Source organism: Lethenteron reissneri, unplaced genomic scaffold (genome assembly GCF_015708825.2).
Source record: "Lethenteron reissneri isolate LAM-NWPU_2019-01 unplaced genomic scaffold, ASM1570882v1 scaffold_1638, whole genome shotgun sequence".
NCBI lineage: Eukaryota > Metazoa > Chordata > Hyperoartia > Petromyzontiformes > Petromyzontidae > Lethenteron > Lethenteron reissneri.
In genome coordinates this window covers 2,298,816-2,316,315 of record NW_026891375.1, presented here as the reverse complement: position 1 = coordinate 2,316,315, position 17,500 = coordinate 2,298,816, and the positions used below count along the sequence as shown (strand labels likewise).

General features: G+C 52.3%; 1 protein-coding gene across 1 annotated transcript in view; it reads left to right on the top strand.

Moving 5' to 3' along the window:
• The window catches only part of LOC133362960 (dynein axonemal heavy chain 2-like), a 24,717-nt gene that overhangs the window by 4,480 nt on the left and 2,737 nt on the right, over positions 1–17,500 (top strand). The window contains exons 2-3 of the mRNA XM_061581937.1: positions 8,554–8,768; positions 17,398–17,496. Coding sequence (XP_061437921.1) covers positions 8,554–8,768; positions 17,398–17,496 — 314 coding nt within the window. The remainder of the gene's footprint in view (positions 1–8,553; positions 8,769–17,397; positions 17,497–17,500) is intronic.

The following is a 17,500-nucleotide window of genomic DNA, read 5'->3' as shown; positions in this document are numbered from 1 at the left end:
ACCCTCCACCACCCGACACGGCCAGTGAGCAAAAAAAGTGTCGCGTTGACAAAAGACAAAATATCTGAACCGGTCCCGGGCCTCCCCTAGGTCGACTCAGCCTCAAATGAGTACCTGGTGCGATGTGTAAACATCGCCACTAGGGAGACAAAGGCGGCCGGGCGTGGTGCTGGCCACCCACCCCCTCGTGTGCCGTTCCGGCCTTCATAGGTGCTCGCTAACAGCACTTGCCCCTACAGTCTGTTAAGGCTACACGGGGGATCTTTGTTTGGTAGACCTGGCCACCCACACCGCCTCGCTTTGCCACATTTTCCTGCCTACAGAAGTACTGCTGCTGCTGCTGTTGCTTCTCGCTATGAACAGCACTTGCCCCAGCAGTCCGTTAAAGGCTACACGGTGGCAGAGGTTGCAACCGGGTACCCGATACCCGTACCCTACCCGATACCCGGCTACCCGTACCCGGCCGGGTACGGGTACCCGTTTGCGACCCTGGTGCGGCCGGGTACGGGTACGGGTAGGCCGTGAGTCACTGGTGAGTCACCGTTTGTCACTCATTTCCCAACGTCTTGTCTCTTCTCACAATTCAAGTTCCTAGAATCAACCCACCCGCGCCTGCAACATGGCTTCATCCCAGAGGTCGCAATCAGGTACCTGATACCTGTACCCTACCCGTACCCAGCCGGGTACGGGTAGGGTACGGGTAGGCCGTGAGTCACTGGTGAGTCACCGTTTGTCACTCATTTCCCAACGTCTTGTCTCTTCTCACAATTCAAGTTCCTAGAATCAACCCACCCGCGCCTGCAACATGGCTTCATCCCAGAGGTCGCAATCGGGTACCCGATACCCGTACCCTACCCGTACCCGGCCGGGTACGGGTAGGGTACGGGTAGGCCGTGAGTCACTGGTAACCGTTTGTCACTCATTTCGGGTAGGGTACGGGTACAGGTACCCGTTTGCGACCGTGGTGCGGCCGGGTACGGGTACGGGTAAGGAATCAAAACCCGTTTGCGACCCTCTGCACAGTAGTGGTGGTGGGTGGTGGGTGGGGGCATCTTTGTTCACGAGAGAGAGAGAGTGTGGGAGAGTCACAGGCAGGCTCGCGTCTGCGACCTCTCTCTCTTTCTCTAACCCTTTGATGTTGCACAAAGATTGAGTGGTGGGGCCGTGACTTGGTCAACTCAGGGAACGAGGTGCACGTGCGAGAACTAACCAGTTGCACACCCAGCTCACAAACCTCCTGTGAACACTGGGCGGCGTTTGCATGCCGAAGCGCGTTTCCCTGTTGACCGTGCAGTACGGCGGAGATCCGTCGACTCACACAGAGACCCATAGACTCACACAGAGACCCATAGACTTATATAGAGGCCATAGACTCACAGAGACACCCACATACTCACACAGAGACCCATAGACTCACACAGAGACCCATAGACTTATATAGAGGCCATAGACTCACAGAGACACCCACATACTCACACAGAGACCCATAGACTCACACAGAGACCCATAGACTTATATAGAGGCCATAGACTCACAGAGACACCCACATACTCACACAGAGACCCATAGACTCACACAGAGACCCATAGACTTATATAGAGGCCATAGACTCGGATATAGACCCATAGACTCACGCAGAGACCCATGGACGCACACATAGACCCATAGACTTATACATAGACCATAGACGTAGACAGAGACCCATAGACTCACACAGAAACCCATAGACTCATACAGAGACCCATAGACTTTTACGGAGACCCATAGACTCACACAGAGACCCATAGACTTATACAGAGGCCATAGACTCAGACATAGACTCACGCAGGGACCCATAGACTCATACATAGACCCATAGATTCAGATATAGACCCATAGATTCACACAGACACCCATAGACTCACACAAAGACCCATATACTTATACGGAGACCCATAAACTTAGACAGAGACCCATAGACTCACACAGAGACCCATAGACACAACGACACAGAGAGCCATAGACCCATGGATTTCCACAGAGACCAATATACTTATAGATAGACCCATAGACTTGCATAGAGACTCATAGACTCACACACACATCCATACACTCACACAGAGACCCATAGACTTAGACAGAGACCCATAGACTTAAACAGAGACCCATAGACTCACACAGAGACCCATAGACTCACACAGAGACCCATAGACTCACACATATGCATCCGTATACTCAGACACCCATAGACTCACGCACACATCCATAGACTGACACACAGACACCCATAGACTCACACACAGAGACCCACAGACTGACACACAGAGACCCACAGACTCACACACAGAGACCCACAGACTCACACACAGAGACCCATAGACTCACACAGACACCCGTAGACTCACACACACACATAGACTCACACAGAGACCCATAGACTCACGCACACAACCATAGACTCACACACACAGACATTCAGAGACTCACGCACACAAACATAGACTCACACACACACCCATAGACTCACACACACACACACCCATAGACTGACAAATACACCCATAGACTCACACACACACACCCATAAACACACACACCGACTCACACACACACACATAGACTCACACACACACACATCCATAGACTGACAAATACACCCATAAACTCACACACACACACCCATAAACACACACACCGACTCACACACACACACATAGACTCACACACACACACACCCATAGACTGACAAATACACCCATAAACTCACACACACACACCCATAAACACACACACCGACTCACACACACACACACCCATCGACTCACACACACACACCCATCGACTCGCACACACACACCCATAGACTCGCACACACACACCCATAGACTCGCACACACAGACCCATAGACACACACACACAGACTCACACACACACACACACCCATCGACTCACACACCCATAGACACACACACACACAGACTCACACACACACCCATAGACTCACACACACACACACCCATAGACTTACACAGACACCCATAGACACACACACCCATAGACTCACACACACACACCCATAGACTCACACACACACACCCATAGACTCGCACACACACACCCAGAGACTCACACAGAGACCCATAGACACACACACACAGACTCACACACACACACACACCCATCGACTCACACACCCATAGACACACACACACAGACTCACACACACACCCATAGACTCACACACACACACCCATAGACTTACACAGACACCCATAGACACACACACACCCATAGACTCACACACACACACAACCAGAGCCTCACACACAGCCTTAGACTCACACACACACACACACCCATAGACTCACACACACAGACAACCATAGACACTCACACACACACAACCATAGACTCACACACAGCCTTAGAATCACACACACACACACCCATCGACTCACACACACACACACCCAGAGACTCACACACACAACCATAGACTCACACACAGCCTTAGACTCACACACACACACACCCAGAGACTCACACACACAGACAACCATAGACACTCACACACACACACCCATAGACTCACACACACACACCCATCGACTCACACCCCCATAGACTCACACACACACACACCCATAGACTCACACACACACACACCCATAAACACACACACCGACTCACACACACACCCATCGACACACACACACACACACACCCATCGACTCACACACACACACCCATAGACTCTCACACACACACACCCATAAACACACACACCGACTCACACACACACACACCCATCGACACACACACACACACACCCATCGACTCACACACACACACCCATAGACTCACACACACACACACCCATAAACACACACACCGACTCACACACACACACACACACCCATCGACTCACACACACACACCCATAGACTCACACACACACACACCCATAGACACACACACACAGACTCACACACACACACACCCATCGACTCACACACACACCCATCGACTCACACACGTGTATACACACGTCAGCGCTGCCACCACCCCCTCCACCCGATCGACGGAGGCCGCTGGAACGCTCACGAACTTTGCCGTGCCCATCGGAGCGGCACGGGCGTAATCCCTCCTCCCTCCCCACTTCACTCGTGAGAGAGCGATAGAGAGAGAGACAGAGAGAGACACAGGGAGAGAGATGGAGAGATAGAATTTGACTTGGAGAGAGCGAGAGGGAGACCCAGAGGGGAAGAGAGACTTTTGAATTTTTAAACCAATTTTATTGCCTCTAGATTTGAAGCTTTCGTGACTGCAAAGATTCGTACTGTTAGTTTTTTCGGTGAAGTCACGCGGGTGAAAAAAATGAAATTAAAATTAATAAAAAATAAAATAATAAAAATCACGACGACGTTTCGGTGGCAACACAAGTCTCCGTCATCAGGTGGGACCGTCACAGCCAGATTTGCTGCATCAAGTGGAATCCCTGCCTCACTTGATACCGCAAATCTTGGAATCCCTGCCTCACTTGATACCGCAAATCTTGGAATCCCTGCCTCACTTGATACCGCAAATCTTGGAATCCCTGCCTCACTTGATACAGCAAATCTTGGAATCCCTGCCTCACTTGATACAGCAAATCTTGGAATCCCTGCCTCACTTGATACAGCAAATCTTGGAATCCCTGCCTCACTTGATGCAGCAAATCTTGGAATCCCTGCCTCACTTGATACAGCAAATCTTGGAATCCCTGCCTCACTTGATACAGCAAATCTTGGAATCCCTGCCTCACTTGATACAGCAAATCTTGGAATCCCTGCCTCACTTGATACAGCAAATCTTGGAATCCCTGCCTCACTTGATACCGCAAATCTTGGAATCCCTGCCTCACTTGATGCAGCAAATCTTGGAATCCCTGCCTCACTTGATACAGCAAATCTTGGAATCCCTGCCTCACCTGATGCAGCAAATCTTGGAATCCCTGCCTCACTTGATACCGCAAATCTTGGAATCCCTGCCTCACTTGATGCAGCAAATCTTGGAATCCCTGCCTCACTTGATACCGCAAATCTTGGAATCCCTGCCTCACTTGATGCAGCAAATCTTGGAATCCCTGCCTCACTTGATACAGCAAATCTTGGAATCCCTGCCTCACTTGATACCGCAAATCTTGGAATCCCTGCCTCACTTGATACCGCAAATCTTGGAATCCCTGCCTCACTTGATACAGCAAATCTTGGAATCCCTGCCTCACTTGATACCGCAAATCTTGGAATCCCTGCCTCACTTGATACCGCAAATCTTGGAATCCCTGCCTCACTTGATGCAGCAAATCTTGGAATCCCTGCCTCACCTGATGCAGCAAATCTTGGAATCCCTGCCTCACTTGATACAGCAAATCTTGGAATCCCTGCCTCACTTGATACAGCAAATCTTGGAATCCCTGCCTCACTCGATACAGCAAATCTTGGAATCCCTGCCTCACTTGATGCAGCAAATCTTGGAATCCCTGCCTCACTTGATACAGCAAATCTTGGAATCCCTGCCTCACTTGATACCGCAAATCTTGGAATCCCTGCCTCACTTGATACAGCAAATCTTGGAATCCCTGCCTCACTTGATACAGCAAATCTTGGAATCCCTGCCTCACTTGATACAGCAAATCTTGGAATCCCTGCCTCACTTGATGCAGCAAATCTTGGAATCCCTGCCTCACTTGATACAGCAAATCTTGGAATCCCTGCCTCACTTGATACCGCAAATCTTGGAATCCCTGCCTCACTTGATACCGCAAATCTTGGAATCCCTGCCTCACTTGATACAGCAAATCTTGGAATCCCTGCCTCACTTGATACCGCAAATCTTGGAATCCCTGCCTCACTTGATACCGCAAATCTTGGAATCCCTGCCTCACTTGATGCAGCAAATCTTGGAATCCCTGCCTCACCTGATGCAGCAAATCTTGGAATCCCTGCCTCACTTGATACAGCAAATCTTGGAATCCCTGCCTCACTTGATACAGCAAATCTTGGAATCCCTGCCTCACTCGATACAGCAAATCTTGGAATCCCTGCCTCACTTGATGCAGCAAATCTTGGAATCCCTGCCTCACTTGATACAGCAAATCTTGGAATCCCTGCCTCACTTGATACCGCAAATCTTGGAATCCCTGCCTCACTTGATGCAGCAAATCTTGGAATCCCTGCCTCACTTGATACCGCAAATCTTGGAATCCCTGCCTCACCTGATGCAGCAAATCTTGGAATCCCTGCCTCACTTGATACAGTAAATCTTGGAATCCCTGCCTCACTTGATACAGCAAATCTTGGAATCCCTGCCTCACTTGATACAGCAAATCTTGGAATCCCTGCCTCACTCGATACAGCAAATCTTGGAATCCCTGCCTCACTTGATGCAGCAAATCTTGGAATCCCTGCCTCACTTGATGCAGCAAATCTTGGAATCCCTGCCTCACTTGATGCAGCAAATCTTGGAATCCCTGCCTCACTTGATTCAGCAAATCTTGGAATCCCTGCCTCACTTGATGCAGCAAATCTTGGAATCCCTGCCTCACTTGATGCAGCAAATCTTGGAATCCCTGCCTCACTTGATGCAGCAAATCTGGCTGTGACGGTCCCAGCTACGTGGAGGTGGGGGGGTGGGAATCTTTCGTGCATAGGCAGAAGAGGGAGGGAGTGGCGTTGTGGTGGTGGTGGAGGTGAGTTGTGGGGGTCGAGGAAGAGAGAGAAAGAGAGAGAGGTGGTGGTGGGGGGGGGGTAAAAGGTTCGTGGAAATCGATGGCTTGGAGATGACGTTCGCTCGATAATCTTTCATGTCCTCAAGAGATGAATTGATTGACAATTAAAGCGAGGGCGGTGAGCGTGTTGCGTGCGTGTCGCGGGGAGCGGTGGCGCAGCGGTGAGGGCGACGCTACGAGACCCGAGTTCGACTCACGCTCATGCCCGCCATGAGGGCTGGCCACCCACCTGATACTCTCAGCACTTGCCCCAACAGCCTGTTAGAGGCTACACGGGGGATCTTTGTCTGTGTGTGTTCATAGCTGCTGCTGCTACTCACATCACTTGCCACTACAGCCTGTTAGAGGCTACACGGGGGATCTTTGTCTGTGTGTGTTCATAGCTGCTGCTGCTACTCACATCACTTGCCCCAACAGCCTGTTCGAGGCTACACGGGGGATCTTTGTCTGTGTGTGTTCATAGCTGCTGCTGCTACTCACATCACTTTCCACTACAGCCTGTTAGAGGCTACACGGGGGATCTTTGTCTGTGTGTGTTCAGAGCTGCTGATACTTACAGCACTTGCCCCTACAGCCTGTTAGAGGCTACACGGGGGATCTTTGTCTCTGTGTGTTCATAGCTGCTGCTGCTACTCACATCACTTGCCCCTACGGTCTGTTAGAGGCTACACGGGGGATCTTTGTCTGTGTGTGTTCAGAGCTGCTGATACTTACAGCACTTGCCCCTACAGCCTGTTAGAGGCTACACGGGGGATCTTTGTCTCTGTGTGTTCATAGCTGCTGCTGCTACTCACATCACTTGCCCCTACGGTCTGTTAGAGGCTACACGGGGGATCTTTGTCTCTGTGTGTGTTCATAGCTGCTGCTACTCACAGCACTTGCCCCTACAGCCTGTTAGAGGCTACACGGGGGATATTTGTCTTTGTGTGTTCATAGCTGCTGCTGATACTCTCAGCACTTGCCCCAACAGTCTGTTAGAGGCTACACGGGGGATCTTTGTCTTTGTGTGTTCATAGCTGCTGCTACTCACAGCACTTGCCCCGACAGCCTGTTAGAGGCTACACACAACAACAACAACAACCGCCATTCGCCACTAAGTGGCAGTGACGTCACCACGACGCTTGTGCCAGGCTATGTGCACCTTGAGGCTACCACGTGAAGTGTCGAACGCCCGCTAGCAGGAGGTCACGGGGCAGACCCAGCAGGTGCCACAGGTCGACTGACTGAGATGACCGAGATGACTGGCTGATGCACCACCTGTGCCCCCTACTGTACCAACTTGCTGTGCTTTAGCCACCCGGCGCTCCGCTCGTTGTTGTGAGTCTATGGGTCTCTGTGCGAGTTTATGGGTCTCTGTGTGAGTCTGTGAGTCTCTGTGTGAGTCTATGGGTCTCTGTGTGAGTCTATTGGTCTTTGTGTGAGTCTATGGGTCTCTGTGTGAGTCTATGGGTCTCTGTGCGAGTTTATTGGTCTCTGTGTGAGTCTATGGGTCTCTGTGTGAGTCTATGGGTCTCTGTGTGAGTCTATGCGTCTCTGTGTGAGTCTATGGTTCCCCTGTGTACATCTCTGGGTCTCTGTGTGAGTCTATGGGTCTCTGTGTGTATTTATGGGTCTCTGTGTAAATTATGGGTCTCTGTGTGAGTCTATGGGTCTCTGTGTGAGTCTACGGGTCTCTGTGTAAATCTATGTGTCTCTGTGTAAATCTATGTGTCTCTGTGTAAGTCTATGAGTCCCGGTACAAGTCTATACTTCCCTGTGTACATCTCTCTCTCTCTGCCCGTCTCTCTCCGCGCGTGCTCCTCAGGCCTTGCGCGACGCCAGCTTCCTTCCACCCTCCGGCGTTGGCGACGAGGTGTCCGGGGCTCAGCGGCAGCTGGCGCAGGCTCTGGACGAAGCGGTTCGGCGCCACTACGGCGAGTGGGCGGGCGGCGTGGACAAGCAGGCGCTGGCGCGGCTAGACGTGCCCGTGCTGGTGCGCAGCCGCGAGCACCCGGGCACCATCGACGTCAACTTCGACAGGTGTGCGTGGGTGTGGGTGGGTGGCTGTGGGGTTTTGTGTGTGTGTGTGGGTGTGTGTGGCTGTGGGTGTGTGTGGGTGTCTCTGTGGGTCTCTGTGTGTGAGTCTGTGTGTGTCTGTGGGTGTCTGTGTGAGTCTGTGTGGGTCTCTGTGGGTTTCTGTGGGTGTATGTGTGTGAGTCTGTGAGCCTCTGTGGGTCTCTGTGTGTGAGTCTGTGGGTCTCTGTGAGTCTCTGTGGGTGTCTGTGTGTGAGTCTGTTAGTCTCTGTGGGTGTCTGTGTGTGAGTCTGTGGGTCTCTGTGGGTCTCTGTGTGTGAGTTTATTGGTCGCTGTGTGTGAGTCTGTGGGTGTGTGTGGGTGTATGTGGGTGTGTGCCGGAGGCCCCGGGGGGTCAGGCTTTTATGACGTCTCCTGGCCAAACCCCATTTGGCGGAGCCAGGAGATTGAATTTTCACCCTCGGGGCTCCTCCAGAAACAACAAAAAACCATTGCGGATGGCCACGTGGAATGTTCGAACGCTCACTGCGGAGGAGAGACTGCCACTCCTCTGTCGGGAGCTGGACCTGTACCGCCTGGATCTCTGTGGCATTCAGGAGGTCCGGTGGACCGGCTCTGGCTCCTGCCACCATGAGGGGTGGACAGTCCTCTACTCGGGGCAGGAGACTGCCAAACAACAGGGTGTGGCTCTTCTTCTGAACAAAAGAATGAAGGGGGCGTGGGAGCGTGGCGGTGAGGTGTGGGAAGCTGTAAGCCCCAGGATACTTTGGGCTCGCCTTCCCATCAACCAGAGGCGAGGAGTGGTGGTCGTGGTTACTTATGCCCCCACCGAAGATGAACATCCGTGGAGGGATGCAAGCAAAGCCGATGAGTCAGACGCTTTCTATGACCTCCTGTCACAGGTGCTGGCTAAAGTGGCCACTCGGGACAGAGTCATCTTGTTGGGTGACTTCAATGCCCGAGTTGGTCATGATGCTGGTACCTGGTCTGGAGTGATTGGAAGGCATGGGCCAGATCAGCTCAATAATAACGGTAGGAGGCTGCTAGATTTTTGTGCAGCCCATGGGCTTGTAATTACCAACACGCTCTTCCGGCATCGGCGCATCCACACAACATCATGGATACATGCCGGGTCTAAGCAAGAGCATCTGCTGGACTACATAGTGACGGACCAGCGAATGCGAGCCCATGTCCTTGACACCAGGACCTACCGTGGAGCTGATCTGCCCTCTGACCATCGACTAGTCATCTGTAAGATGCGCCTGCCTTTCTTCCACTCCGGTGGTGGGTGTACACCTAGGATCCCATTCCAACCAAAAGTGGCCTGGTCTCAGCTGATGAAAGGTGCAAGCGAGAATTTCATCATCGCTTCCAGCTGGGGTTGGCATCGTCCCCCACTCCACCTGATGTCGAGGGTAAATGGGCGAGGTTTAAGACTGTGACTCATGCAGCTGCAATGGCTGCTTTGGGTACGCGGTCCAGACCTCCCCAGAAACCCTGGCTGACAGAGGAGGTGTTCAGGTTAATTGAGAAAAAGCGACAGGCCCACTCTCATCGCCTACAGCATCCCACGTCAGAGAATGAGGAGGTTTACCGCAGCCTTCGCTCGGAAGTTCGGAGAGCCGTAAGGCGCTTGTAAGGATGGGTGGTGGTCGCGGGTTGCTGAGGAGATGGAGTCTGCCTCAGTGGCCCGTGATCACAAATCACTATTTAACTCCATCAAAAAAGTAACCTGCAGCGCCACACCTATTACCATCATTAGAGGAAAAAACGGTGATCCAATCTCCGACCCCCAGGAACAGGTTTGCAGATTTGCTGAGCATTTCTGTGAGGTCCTGGGGGAGGGAAATTCTCTCAGCCAGGAAAACATCATGGCACAAAGTGGTGATAACCCTGCTGAGGCTGCGGTGCCTCAAATATTGGAAGAGGTCACCCCCTGTGAGTGGCTGGCTGAGGTTCCAGCTGTTGAGGAAGTATTGAGGGCGATCCGATGCGTGTGAACCTGGTGCCACGACGGGTTTAGGGTGGCAGGGCATTCCCTGGGGGTGCCTGCCAGTGCGTGTGTGTGGGGTGGTGTGTGTAGGTGTGTGTGTGGTGGTGTGTGTAGGTGTGTGTGTAGGGTGGTGTGTGTAGGTGTGTGTGTGTAGGGTGGTGTGTGTAGGTGTGTGTGTGGTGGTGTGTGTAGGTGTGTGTGTGGTGGTGTGTGTAGGTGTGTGTGTGGTGGTGTGTGTAGGTGTGTGTGTGGGGTGGTGTGTGTAGGTGTGTGTGTGGTGGTGTGTGTAGGTGTGTGTGTAGGGTGGTGTGTGTAGGTGTGTGTGTGGTGGTGTGTGTAGGTGTGTGTGTGGGGTGGTGTGTGTAGGTGTGTGTGGTGGTGTGTGTAGGTGTGTGTGTAGGGTGGTGTGTGTAGGTGTGTGTGTGTAGGGTGGTGTGTGTAGGTGTGTGTGTGGTGGTGTGTGTAGGGCGATGTGTGTGTGGGGTGGTGTGTGTAGGTGTGTGTGTAGGGTGGTGTGTGTGGGGTGTGTGTGGTGGTGTGTGTAGGGTGGTGTGTTTGTGTAGGGTGGTGTGTGTGTGTGGTGGTGTGTGTGTGTGTTGGGTGGTGTGTGTGTGGGGGTAGGGTGGGGTGTGTGTGTGTGTGTAGGGTGTGTGTGTAGAGGGTGGTGTGTGTGTGTGGTGGTGTGTGTGTGTGGTGGTGTGTGTGTAGGGTGGTGTGTGTAGGGTGGCAGGGTATGCCCTGGGGGTGCCTGCCAGTGCGTGTGTGTGGGGTGGTGTGGGTAGGGTGGTGTGTGTGTGTGGTGGAGTGTGTAGGGTGATGTGTGTGTGTGTGTAGGGTGGTGTGGATAGGGTGGTGTGTGTAGGGTGGTGTGTGTGTGGTGGTGTGTGTAGGGTGATGTGTGTGTGTGTGTAGGGTGGTGTGGGTAGGGTGGTGTGTGTGGTGGTGTGTGTGTGGTGGTGTGTGTAGGGTGTGTGTGTGGTGGTGTGTGTAGGGTGGTGTGTGTGTGTGTGGTGGTGTGTGTGTTTAGGGTGGCAGGACATGCCCTGGGGGTGCCTGCCAGTGCGTGTGTGTGGGGTGGTGTGGGTGTGTGGGGTGGTGTGTGTGTGGTGTGTGAAGGCATCGGGCAGAGATGATCTCCCAAGCGAAATGCTGAGGGAGGGTGGCGTTTGTGCACAGACTGCCCTATATGACATCATAACAACAGTCTGGACCACTGGACGGGTTCCGCAGGACTGGAAGGATGCCCTGGTGGTTCCCCTCTTTAAGAAGGGGGACCGTACCGACTGTAACAACTACAGGGGCATCTCACTCCTCAGTGTGCCGGGTAAGGTCCTGGCAAGGATTATTCAACATCGCCTTGCTAGGCACGCTGAGGAGAGGCTTGCGGAGCCCCAATGCGGTTTCAGGAAAGGGCGGTCCTGCACAGATGCCATATTTTCTGTCCGTCTGCTACAGCAGAGGTGTAGGGAATTCCAAAAAGACCTACATCTCTGCTTTATTGACCTGGTCAAGGCCTATGATACCATCAGTAGGACTGGGCTCTGGGTTGTTCTTCGTGCTTTCGGAGTCCCTGACCCTCTGCTCACAATCATTAAGGACCTTCATGATGGTGAGCAGGCCCGGGTAAAACTACGTGGCCGGGAGTCGGAGCCTTTCCCTGTACACCTTGGGGTGCGACAGGGATGTCCTCTGGCTCCCACATTATTTAACATCTATTTTGACCGCGTAGTTCGTGAAGCCTTCAATAGCTGTACCGGGGGAATTTCCATTTGGTACAGATATAATGGGAGGCTGATCGATGCCCGGGTGCGATCAAGGGATGGCTCCCTATTGATCAACCACGTTATGTATGCCGATGATTTGGTAATAGCTGCTCATTCAGAAGAGGAGTTGGAGACGCTGCTGCTGAGACTGGAGCGTGCCACTAAGAGGTGGGGCCTTACCATCAGCCCCACCAAAACTAAGCACCTGCCTGGGTATTTTGTACCATTGGACACTCCACCCCCACTACTCCCAATTGGTGATGGGGCAGTTGTGGAGAGAGTGGAGAGTTTCCCATACCTGGGCAGTGTGCTTATGACCGGCTCCAGTTTATCAGCAGAGGTCTCACTCCGAATCAGTCGAGCGGCAATATCTTTTCATCGGTTGCGTAACGCTGTGTGGAAGCTACCTGGTCTGTCGCTCCGCACGAAGCTTCAGGTCTTCTCGGCCACGGTCATTCCCTCCCTTCTCTACGCTTGCGAAACGTGGACCCCCCTAGTGGAGCATCTTCGCCGGTTGGAAACATTTAGGCTGGCCTGCCTACGATCCATCCTGGGTTTAACCAGGCTGGATTGTGTGAGGAGCTCACAAATCCTTGAAAGATCTGGGCAAAGTCCCATCAGTGAGCTCCTCCGGCAGGCAAGGCTGCTTTGGCTGGGTCATGTAGCCCGCATGCCCAGCCACCGCATGCCTAAACAGCTTTTGTTCGGCCGGATCGAGGGGGCTAGACGGGCGCGGCACGGGCTGGAGAAGAGATGGAGTGATGTGGTACAGGAGGACGTGGAGCTGAGTGGACTTGCCGATGACTGGTACCAGCGGTGTCAAGATCGGCCTCAGTGGAGGAGGCTCGTGAAGGACGCTACTGGGCAGTTGGAGGCAGTCGCCCTCCAACAACAACGGAGGGCGGAGGAGCGACGCTCACAACAACGAGCGGAGCGCCGGGTGGCTAAAGCACAGCAAGTTGGTACAGTAGGGGGCACAGGTGGTGCATCAGCCAGTCATCTCGGTCATCTCGGTCAGTCGACCCGTGGCACCTGCTGGGTCTGCCCCGTGACCTCCTGCCAGCGGGCGTTCGACACTTCACGTGGCCTCAAGGTGCACTTGGCCTGGCACAAGCATCGTGGTGACGTCACCGCCACTTAGTGGCGAATGGCGGTTGTTGTTGTTGTTGTCTCTGTGTGTCTCTGTGGGTCTCTGTGAGTTTCTGTGGTTCTCTGTGGGTCTCTGTGTGTGAGTCTGTGGGTCTCTGTGAGTCTCTGTGAGTCTCTGTGGGTGTGTGTGGGTCTGTGTATGTGAGTCTGTGGGTGTCTGTGAGTCTCTGTGGGTCTCTGTGGGTGTCTGTGTGTGAGTCTGTGGGTCTCTTTGTGTGAGTCTGTGGGTGTCTGTGGATCTCTCTGTGTGTGAGTCTGTGGGTGTCTGTGGGTCTCTGTGTGTGAGTCTGTGGGTCTCTGTGTGTGAGTCTGTGGGTCTCTGTGGGTCTTTATGAGTCTCTGTGGGTGTATGTGTGTAAGTCTGTGGGTGTCTGTGGGTCTCTGTGGGTGTATGTGGGTCTCTGTGGGTCTCTGTGGGTGTATGTGGGTCTCTGTGGGTCTCTATGAGTCTCTGTTTGTGTATGTGTGTGAGTCTGTGGGTCTCTATGTGTGAGTCCGTGGGTCTCTGTGAGTCTCTGTGGGTTTCTATGCATCTCTGTGGGTCTCTGAGTCTCTGTGAGTCTCTGTGTGTGAGTCTGTGGGTCTCTGTGAGTCTCTGTGAGTCTTTGTGGGTCTCTGTGGGTCTCTGTGGGTCTATGTGAGTCTCTGTGGGTCTCTGTGTGTGAGTCTGTGGGTCTCTCTGCGTCTCTTTGGGTCTCTGTGAGTCTCTGTGGGTCTTTGTGTGGGAGTCTGTGGGTCTCTGTGTGAGTCTGTGGGTCTTTGTGTGTGAGTCTGTGGGTCTCTGTGTGAGTCTGTGGGTCTCTGTGTGAGTCTGTGGGTCTCTGTGTGCGAGTCTGTGCGTCTCTGTGTGAGTCTGTGGGTCTCTGTGGGTCTCTGTGAGTCTCTGTGGGTCTTTGTGTGGGAGTCGGTGGGTCTCTGTGTGAGTCTGTGGGTCTTTGTGTGTGAGTCTGTGGGTCTCTGTGTGTCTCTGTGGGTCTTTGTGTGTGAGTCTGTGGGTCTCTGTGTGAGTCTGTGGGTCTCTTTGTGTGAGTCTGTGGGTCTCTGTGTGTGAGTCTGTGGGTCTCTGTGGGTCTCTGTGGGTCTCTGTGTGTGAGTCTGTGGGTCTCTGTATGAATCTGTGGGTCTGTTTTGTGTGTCTCTCCCCGCAAGTCAAAAGCAATTAAGACGCGAATACAACAGTGGGAGGCCTTTTGCCCACCGGTACAAACTTACAGACTGGCAACAACAACAACAAAAAGCATAAAGTAGGAGGGCGGCCGATGGATTCGAACCACCGGGAAATGTCTCTCCCTCATGAGGGCCGTCTGCCAGGTCTGACGGATACAAACTCCCTCCCTCCACCCTCCCCTCCCTCCACCCACGACCTCCTGCGTACCAGACGAGGTAGTCAACATCTAGCCACCGTAATGATAATGATGAGAGAGAGAGACGCAGACTCCAAATATACAGCAGCAGCAGGCGTCGTCAGGGTTGTGCTCCAACCCACGACCTCCTGTACACCAGGCGAGGTAGTCAACTTCTCCTAGCCACCGTGATGATGACGATGAGAGAGAGAGACACGCAAACCCCAAATATACAGCAGGCCTCAGGGTCGAGATCGAGCCCACGACCTCCTGTGTACCAGGCGAGGTAGTCAACATCTCCTAGCCACCGTGATGATGATGATGAGAGAGAGACACACACAGACTCCAAATCGCATCCGTGACCAGTAGTTGAACTCGTGCAAACTTTCCAATCGCCACGAGCCTCCTCCATCCCCCCCCCCCAAAAAAAAATGTAATTCCCTGCCCGTCCTTGTTTGTTTGTTGTTGTTGTGTGTTGTTGCTGTTGTTTGTTATCGCTCGTAGTCGAGCGTCTGCCGCCCGTAATTAAGCGAGCGCGTTGGCTCCTTCTCGGCGTCGGGAGAGCGAGCGGCGCTAATTGGGGGAAGGTGGTAGGAGCAGGTGGGTGGGTGGGTGGGTTGCGGTGATGCGGTGGTGAGTGGGTCGGTCAATAAATCAACTACTTTAAATTTGACACTATGAGACATCTCCTTTACCAGTGGCAAAATATAGTAGTAGGTTTTTACCCTTGCAACTGGTACAAAACTGACACCTTTATACAAGGCATCATGTTTGCAATAACCACAACACAAGCAGTCAAAATGGAAACAAAAGAAACAACTCTGATGATGATAATGATATGCACTGTCCTTGAAGTTGATTGGTGCACACCCGAGACAGCTTTTCTTAGAGCCTAGTCTCCATTGGTGTTGGACCAGATGACGCCAAAAGGCGTACAACTCAAAGGCAGCGCACTATCAGAGTATTGAGAGCTCGGGGTAAAGCATTTACACTATGAGACCTCCTTTACCAGTGGCAAAATGTAATAGTAGGTTTTAACCCTTTCAACTGGTACAAAAACTGACACCTTTATACAAGGCATCATGTTTGCAATAACCACAACACAAGTAGTCAAAATGCAAACAAAAGAAACAACTCTGATGATGATAATGATATGCACTGTCCTTGAAGTTGATTGGTCCACGCCCGAGACAGCTTTTCTTAGAGCCTAGTCTCCATTGGTGTTGGACCAGATGACGCCAAAAGGCGTACAACTCAAAGGCAGCGCACTATCAGAGTATTGAGAGCTCGGGGTAAAGCATTTACACTATGAGACCTCCTTTACCAGTGGCAAAATGTAATAGTAGGTTTTAACCCTTTCAACTGGTACAAAAACTGACACCTTTATACAAGGCATCATGTTTGCAATAACCACAACACAAGTAGTCAAAATGCAAACAAAAGAAACAACTCTGATGATGATAATGATATGCACTGTCCTTGAAGTTGATTGGTGCACACCTGAGACAGCTTTCCTTAGAGCCTAGTCTCCATTGGTGTTTTTTGAGTTGTAAGCCTTTTGGGTGTCATCTGGTCCAACACCAATGACCGAGATGACCCAGATGACCCAGATGACCCAGATGACCGAGATGACCCAGATGACTCAGATGACCCAGATGATTGAGATGCTAGATTTGAAGCTTTCGTGACTGCAATGATTCATATTCTTAGGTTTTTTCGGTAAAGTCACGTAGGTAAAAAAAATTAAAATTAATGAAAGTAAAATATAATAAAAATCACGACGTTTCGGAGGCAACACAAGCTTCCGTCTTCAGGTGGACCCGTCACAGCACGATAGCTGCATCAAGTGAGAGCTTGACTTTACTGAAAAAACCTAAGAATATGATTGAGATGACCGAGATGACCGAGATGACCGAGATGATTGAGATGACCGAGATGACTGAGATGAACCAGATGAACCAGATGACCCAGATGACCGAGATGACCCAGATGACCCAGATGACCCAGATGAACCAGATGAACCAGATGACCCAGATGACCGAGATGACCGAGATGACTGAGATGAACCAGATGAACCAGATGACCCAGATGAACCAGATGACCCAGATGACCCAGATGACCCAGATGACCCAGATGAACCAGATGAACCAGATGACCCAGATGACCGAGATGACCCAGATGACTGAGATGACCGAGATGACCCAGATGACTGAGATGAACCAGATGAACCAGATGACCCAGATGAACCAGATGAACCAGATGACCCAGATGACCGAGATGACCCAGATGACTGAGATGACCGAGATGACCCAGATGACCCAGATGACGCAGATGACGCACGTCAAGACCCTGACCCCCCCCCCCCCCGCCCCCCTCTCGCACCGCAGGTCGCTGCTCAAGACGTTTGCCGAGGTGTTCTACTGGGACCGGATGTCGTTCGAGGTGCCGCACTACGCCGCTGACGTGTACAGTCGCTACGACGAGCTGCGC